Source organism: Oncorhynchus gorbuscha, unplaced genomic scaffold (assembly GCF_021184085.1).
Source record: "Oncorhynchus gorbuscha isolate QuinsamMale2020 ecotype Even-year unplaced genomic scaffold, OgorEven_v1.0 Un_scaffold_3557, whole genome shotgun sequence".
Lineage (NCBI taxonomy): Eukaryota > Metazoa > Chordata > Actinopteri > Salmoniformes > Salmonidae > Oncorhynchus > Oncorhynchus gorbuscha.
Window position 1 is genome coordinate 4,431 of NW_025747765.1, and position 7,574 is coordinate 12,004.

Below are 7,574 nucleotides of genomic sequence, written 5' to 3' on the forward strand. Positions count from 1 at the left end.
CCAATAGTGGGGAACTCGAGTGGGGGAAATGGTGTGTTAGAAATGCCTGGTCCAAATCGACCAAGAACGTCCATCTTGTTCCTCAGCTCAAATTCCCAACAACTAGCCTGGGTTCCAGCAGTGAGTCCCAACGTTCAGTCACCTGCAGAGAGAGAGAGAGAGAAAGACACTGAAATGAGATTCTATTCAATTCCATGGGAGTGACATCACAAACACATCCCCATGGCAACCGGAAAACCACAACATTCTGAATTCTGCACATACAGCTGTTTTATTGGAAAGTATTTAACCCCCATTATGCCTGGTTTAAAGTCTCCCAACAGGTTTCTCTTTCAACTAAACGATTATAAGGGACATTCATTGGACAATGACCAGCTTCCCTCAACATGTGGGTGATGTGGTTAAACTGCAGTCAGGGACAATAGAGGGGGTCAAGCTCATCCATACAGTGTCACACAGCCAGTATAGAGTGAGAAGAGAACTGCTTAGTGAAGAGAGGATGGTCAATGGAACCAAAACATTCAAAGGTTAAGCCCCCCAGAGTGTTAAGCCACCCCCAGAGTGTTAAGCCACCCCCCAGAGTGTTAAGCCACCCCCCAGAGAGTTAAGCCACCCCCCAGAGAGTTAAGCCACCCCCCAGAGAGTTAAGCCACCCCCCCAGAGAGTTAAGCCACCCCCCAGAGAGTTAAGCCACCCCCAGAGAGTTAAGCCACCCCCCAGAGAGTTAAGCCACCCCCAGAGAGTTAAGCCACCCCCCAGAGAGTTAAGCCACCCCCCAGAGAGTTAAGCCACCCCCCAGAGAGTTAAGCCACCCCCAGAGAGTTAAGCCACCCCCAGAGAGTTAAGCCCCCCCCAGAGAGTTAAGCCACCCCCCAGAGAGTTAAGCCACCCCCAGAGAGTTAAGCCACCCCCCAGAGAGTTAAGCCACCCCCAGAGAGTTAAGCCACCCCCCAGAGAGTTAAGCCACCCCCAGAGAGTTAAGCCACCCCCAGAGAGTTAAGCCACCCCCCAGAGAGTTAAGCCACCCCCCAGAGAGTTAAGCCACCCCCCAGAGAGTTAAGCCACCCCCAGAGAGTTAAGCCACCCCCCAGAGAGTTAAGCCACCCCCCAGAGAGTTAAGCCACCCCCCAGAGAGTTAAGCCACCCCCCAGAGTGTTAAGCCACCCCCCAGAGTGTTAAGCCACCCCCCAGAGTGTTAAGCCACCCCCAGAGTGTTAAGCCACCCCCAGAGTGTTAAGCCACCCCCAGAGTGTTAAGCCACCCCCAGAGTGTTAAGCCACCCCCAGAGTGTTAAGCCACCCCCCAGAGTGTTAAGCCACCCCCCAGAGTGTTAAGCCACCCCCCAGAGTGTTAAGCCACCCCCAGAGTGTTAAGCCACCCCCAGAGTGTTAAGCCACCCCCAGAGTGTTAAGCCAGACCCTGGCTCTGACATACAATCTGATAATTACATTATTGTAGAAATGAAGTCTAAATTGTGATGAATGTGTGCAGATCAATTGTGCTGCAGGATCAGTGCATATAGGCAGGGTCTGTGAAATAACACTGTACAGTAACAGTATTTGTCTTACCCAGGAGCCCCGGGACACAGCGTACTCCACCCTGATTCTATTGGTTTTATTCATGTATATATAAACGTACAGTAACAGTATTTTATGTCTTACCCAGGAGCCCCGGGACACAGCGTACTCCACCCTGATTCTATTGGGGGTATTCATGTATATATAAACGTACAGTAACAGTATTTTATGTCTTACCCAGGAGCCCCGGGACACAGCGTACTCCACCCTGATTCTATTGGGGGTATTCATGTATATATAAACGTACGGAGCGGCCCAGTCAGAGTCCCGACCCTCTGGAGCGGCCCAGTCAGAGTCCTGACCCTCTGGAGCGGCCCAGTCAGAGTCCTGACCCTCTGGAGCGGCCCAGCCAGAGTCCTGACCCTCTGGAGCGGCCCAGTCAGAGTCCTGACCTTCTGGAGCGGCCCAGTCAGAGTCCTGACCTTCTGGTCTGGCCCAGTCAGAGTCCTGACCTCAACCTGATTGAGATGCTGTGGCATGACCTCAAGAGAGCGGTTCACACCAGACATCCCTTGAACATTGCTGAACTGAAGCGGTTTTGTAAAGAGGAATGGTCCAAAATTCCTCCTGACTGTTGTGCAGGTCTGACCTACAACTACAGGAAACATTTAGTTGAGGTTATTGCTGTGAAAGGAGGTTCAACCAGTTATTAAATCCAAGGCTTCACATACTTTACAACCCTGCACTGTGCCCGTTTACAACCCTGCACTGTGCCCGTTTACAACCCTGCACTGTGCCCGTTTACAACCCTGCACTGTGCCCGTTTACAACCCTGCACTGTGCCCGTTTACAACCCTGCACTGTGCCCGTTTACAACCCTGCACTGTGCCCGTTTACAACCCTGCACTGTGCCCGTTTACAACCCTGCACTGTGCATGTTTACAACCCTGCACTGTGCATGTTTACAACCCTGCACTGTGCATGTTTACAACCCTGCACTGTGCATGTTTACAACCCTGCACTGTGCATGTTTACAACCCTGCACTGTGCATGTTTACAACCCTGCACTGTGCATGTTTACACAGTGGGTTCAAGAAAGACTTGAAAACCTATAGTTGTTTTGTTAGTAGCTTTAAGCAGCAGACTGTCTATTGTTGTGACTTCGGTGAAGATCAGACGAAATGATGAATGGATGCAGAAATCCAGGTCATTCCAAAGGGTTCACATACTTTCTCTTGCCATTGTACATCAGCAGCATCTTTAACTCTTTCCCTCCTCGACCAGGAGAGTCGACTGAATTAGTACAGCTAGGAGTTTCCTGGTCACATGACCTGAGCAGGAAGAAGGCTCCAGTGTCTGAATGGAGTGATGCTATACACTAACTATGGTCTTCCTTCTACTAGTACACTAAGGCCCTTCCAGTTGAACCACTGGAAAACAGTGGTACGTGTTACTGAGTGGACCACCCTGGTTAAATAAAGACACATGACCTGAGTGAAGGTAAAACGCATTGCTTCCATTTGAACCCAGTGTATCAGACTGAGCTGTGTGGCGAGTACGGAACCGCCAGCAGGTCTACGAGAGGTGGGTTACGTCGACGGTCTACGAGAGGTGGGTTACGTCGACGGTCTACGAGAGGTGGGTTACGTCGACGGTCTACGAGAGGTGGGTTACCTCGACGGTCTACGAGCGGTGGGTTACCTCGACGGTCTACGAGAGGTGGGTTACCTCGACGGTCTACGAGCGGTGGGTTACCTCGACGGTCTACGAGCGGTGGGTTACCTCGACGGTCTACGAGAGGTGGGTTACCTCGACGGTCTACGAGAGGTGGGTTACCTCGACGGTCTACGAGAGGTGGGTTACCTCGACGGTCTACGAGAGGTGGGTTACCTCGACGGTCTACGAGAGGTGGGTTACCTCGACGGTCTACAAGAGGTGGGTTACCTCGACGGTCTACAAGAGGTGGGTTACCTCGACAGTCTACAAGAGGTGGGTTACCTCGACAGTCTACAAGAGGTGGGTTACCTCGAAGGTCTACAAGAGGTGGGTTACCTCGAAGGTCTACAAGAGGTGGGTTACCTCGACGGTCTACAAGAGGTGGGTTACCTCGACGGTCTACAAGAGGTGGGTTACCTCGACGGTCTACAAGAGGTGGGTTACCTCGACGGTCTACAAGAGGTGGGTTACCTCGACGGTCTACAAGAGGTGGGTTACCTCGACGGTCTACAAGAGGTGGGTTACCTCGACGGTCTACAAGAGGTGGGTTACCTCGACGGTCTACAAGAGGTGGGTTACCTCGACGGTCTACAAGAGGTGGGTTACCTCGACGGTCTACAAGAGGTGGGTTACCTCGACGGTCTACAAGAGGTGGGTTACCTCGACGGTCTACAAGAGGTGGGTTACCTCGACGGTCTACAAGAGGTGGGTTACCTCGACGGTCTACAAGAGGTGGGTTACCTCGACGGTCTACAAGAGGTGGGTTACCTCGACGGTCTACAAGAGGTGGGTTACCTTGAAGGCGATCTTCTGTCCGTCCTGAGGGGGAGCAGCTAGGAGGGGCATCTCACTGTAGTCCCTCTTGGGGACACTCTCTGATGGGTTCTACAACACACACACCTATAAATGTCATACCTCCCACATCTTCGTTGCAGCAGCAACAGAAGTAGGTTACAGAATGGCACAGGGTCGGTGTCGAGTCCATTTCAATTCAGGAAGTAAACTGAAATGCCAATTCCAGTTCTGTGCTTTTCAATGAGAATTTTTTAAATAAAGAAAAATCTAAATGACTTGAAATGACCAACCCTGGAATACCGTGTAGCAGTCAGTTGACTTACCTGGAACACCACAGAGCTGTTAATCAGGGAGTCCTTCTGGTACGATGGTGGCTGAGGAGTCTGCTGTCGCTGTCCACCTTCATAGTTGAAATAAAACCCTGCATTATCTCCTCCCCCTGCCCCGCTATCTTCCCCTCTCCCCCCACGAGGACCCCTGTCCCACCCCCCACCTCTACCCCCACCACGAGGACCCCGGTCCCACTCCCCTCTAACCCCCCTACCTCCACCACCCCAACTCTGGCCTCCATCCCCTCTACCCCTAACCCCTCTACCCCCACCTCTCTCCGCACCCATAGGGCTTCCCCTGCCTCTCCAGGTGGGTTGTGCTGCCATAGCAGGGACTATCCCCATCCCCAGGCCCGGTTGTTTGATAACCAGCTGGATCTCCTCCTCACTACTACTAGAGCCTGGGCTCTCAGGCCTCCTGTGGGCCTTCTGCACTGCTGGGGTAGAGCCTGGCCCTAGAGCATTAGCTCTCTGGCCAGGCGATACAGAGGTCCTGGGACCTGAGGAAGGGAGGCTGGGCCTGGAGGGGGTGGTTTTGTCTCTAGGACCAGCTCCGGAGCCGGTCGGTATGGTGGCAGCAGGTTTGGATAGAGGAGTTTGGTTTTTAACGGGAGGTTGGCCTGTGGTGGCTTTGCTAGAGGCATCGTCACCCGATGAGTCTGAGGAGTCCGAATCAGATGATGAGGGAGGTGGGCGTGGTTTCTTAACGGGGACACGGGGTTTAACTACAGGGGTGGCTTTAGATGTGACAGGGGGTGTAGAGCTAGCAGAGTGTGATTTGGGGGGTAGTTTCTGCATGGGGGTTTTACTGGGGGCCTCCTCCTCCTCACTACTGCTTTCACTGGAATCAGATGAGTCGTCCGTTTTCCCATTCGGGGTCTTTGCTGTGGCTTTACCGTTAACAGATACTACTTTGGCCGATGGAGCCTTCTTGGTGTTTTGTCCGCTTTGACTATGGTGGGAGAGGGTCCTGTGGACGAGGTGGGAGGGTCCTGTGGACGAGGTGTGAGAGGGTCCCTGTGAGAGGGTCCTGTGGACGAGGTGTGAGAGGGTCCTGTGGACGAGGTGTGAGAGGGTCCTGTGGACGAGGCAGTGGTTTTGGTCGCCACCTTCTTATCTTTCTTCTTCTTCTGTTTCTGTTTGTTTTCTTTCCTCCTCTCTTCAACTACAGCCTCGTTGGAATCGGCCTCCTGACTCTCCTTTCTCTTCTTCTTCTTCTTCCACTCTTCACTCACTCGGTTCTGTGTGGGCTCCTCCTCCTCCTCGGCAGCTCTCCTCCTCTTCTTGGACTTCACAACAGATGTGTTCGACTGACTTCCACTTGAAAGGGTCAGGGTGTCCACCTTCACTCTGTCAATCAACACAACACGGAGGGTTGGAACGGTAGATATTCTTAAAGTACTAGGGGTGGTGTGTGTGAAAACATATTGGCCAAGACCAGGCTTGGAGTGCAAACCCTCTATTGTTTTGTTGCTAGCCGGTGTAGCTAGCTACCTAGCTAGGCTGTATAACCAACCCAAATAAATTGAATGAACCAACCACGTGGGTTAGATCACAGACTGAAATCCTTACGAAAGTTAAGAGCGCCATTAGCTCTTGTCCAAGGCACTAGCTCAGGTCTAGATCTAAGCGTGGATCAGACTGGATAAAAACATGTCTGGCTAGGCGTGTGTGTGTGTGTGTGTGTGTGTGTGTGTGTGTGTGTGTGTGTGTGTGTGTGTGTGTGTGTGTGTGTGTGTGTGTGTGTGTGTGTGTGTGTGTGTGTGTGTGTCGCACCTGATGCTGTCGTTATCTCGGACGACGTAGATGCTCTCTGTGTGCGGCAGGTAGCAGTCCTCGATGAACAGACTCAAAATGCTCCTGCGACTGAAGTCGAACTTTTCCCTGATCACGCTGGCTATGTCTGCTACCACGCGGCATTTGTTCAGATCCACGAGGACCCAGCACATGCGACAGTCGGATACCGAGGGCGGCGGGTAATCAAAATACAATCGCACCCGTATCACATTGGTATTGGAGGCTGCCATTGTTGCTGTGTAGAAGGAAATCTATCTCACACGCCGTTCAGAAAACTAGTTGCCTGTCTTTTGAAGAGTTGACTCGTTCAGTTACTGCCACCTGTTGGTACGGAAGGGAATTCGCCAGCTAAATATTTCATTCAACTCTCCCTCATACCGGAAGCACTAGCCGGCTCCCACTAGATAACACATCCACAGGGTCAATTATACTCTAAAAGCTTTGGTAGGGGTAGTTGAAAACATTTTAAAAACACAAGTCCGGTAAAGAGGCAGTCTTTTCAAAAACGTAAAACCCTTAACAAAAGAACAATTACATGTTTTATGAACAAATAGCCAAACAATTGATGAGCAGAACCTAGTAGTAGGCAACAGTAGGAACCATTTTGGTCAACAACAAAACATTCATTAAGGACATATCTACATACATTTATGTATGTAGACACATAGCTGATGAGGTAGTGCATGTCAGTGTCGTGTGTAAGTTGACTATAGAATGTAAGACTAATGCTTCTAATAAAAAACAAAATCATGGCGTAATGACAGGCAGCCTATGATAAACATATTGGTTGAAAAAAATCAGTAACTCCTCAAACACCTGATTTTATCCCTTCACGTTTTTCCACATTGAGGAACCATCTCCATTCAACTCCAAAATTATATGAAACTTTTCTAGACTCTCTTCAGCGGACAGAGACAGAGACCTCTCTTCAGTGCAAAGAAACCTGTAAATTGTAGTGAAGATGCATGTTTCACGAGCTGTGGTCCTTCCATAATTGTGCAACGCCATGCGTGTTGTTGTGATACACCAGAGTTTTTGGCGCTTTCAAGACAACTGGGAACTCAACACACACACACAAAGAAGACAAATAATGTCAGTGATCTTCAGGTCGGAAAGTCAGAGCTCTAGCAAGATGCCTGAGTTTCCGACTTTGAATTCGGAGTTGGATGACCTTTCAAAACTATTTTCCCCAGTCGGAGCTCGTTCTCCCCTCCCTTTCCCCGAATTGTCTTGAATGCACCGAAGTCTGAGATTTCTGAATTCCCAGTTGTTTTGAATGCAGCATTTCTACCATCGTTCTTATTGTGCGCTAGCTCCTACGTCATCACTACAAGCACCATTTGATTCACCAGATACTCTACATGCCCACGTTCTGATACACCAAGCACAGAGAGGGTCTGATCGAAAAGCCGATGGAAAG

The 7,574-nt window shown here is 50.8% G+C and overlaps 1 protein-coding gene across 1 annotated transcript; it reads right to left on the reverse strand.

Moving 5' to 3' along the window:
• Positions 1–3,971: 3,971 nt before the first annotated feature.
• On the reverse strand, positions 3,972–6,603 carry LOC124027920 (coilin-like). Its single transcript, XM_046340124.1, has 4 exons — positions 6,134–6,603; positions 5,270–5,707; positions 4,352–5,198; positions 3,972–4,118 (listed from the first exon to the last, which is right to left on the reverse strand). The coding sequence occupies exons 1-4, from the start codon at positions 6,382–6,384 to the stop codon at positions 4,011–4,013; spliced, it is 1,644 nt and encodes a 547-aa protein (XP_046196080.1). The 5' UTR covers positions 6,385–6,603; the 3' UTR covers positions 3,972–4,010.
• Between the last annotated feature and the right edge of the window lie 971 nt (positions 6,604–7,574).

Excerpts from the sequence above, each read along its gene's own strand:
- LOC124027920 (XM_046340124.1), bottom strand. The coding sequence starts at position 6,384 with ATGGCAGCCTCCAATACCAATGTGATACGGGTGCGATTGTATTTTGAT. Across the intron at positions 5,708-6,133 it reads CGAGATAACGACAGCATCAG|AGTGAAGGTGGACACCCTGA; the intron begins GTGCGACACACA and ends GTTGATTGACAG. Across the intron at positions 5,199-5,269 it reads AGAAGGCTCCATCGGCCAAA|TGAAAGCAGTAGTGAGGAGG; the intron begins GTAGTATCTGTT and ends ATCTGATTCCAG.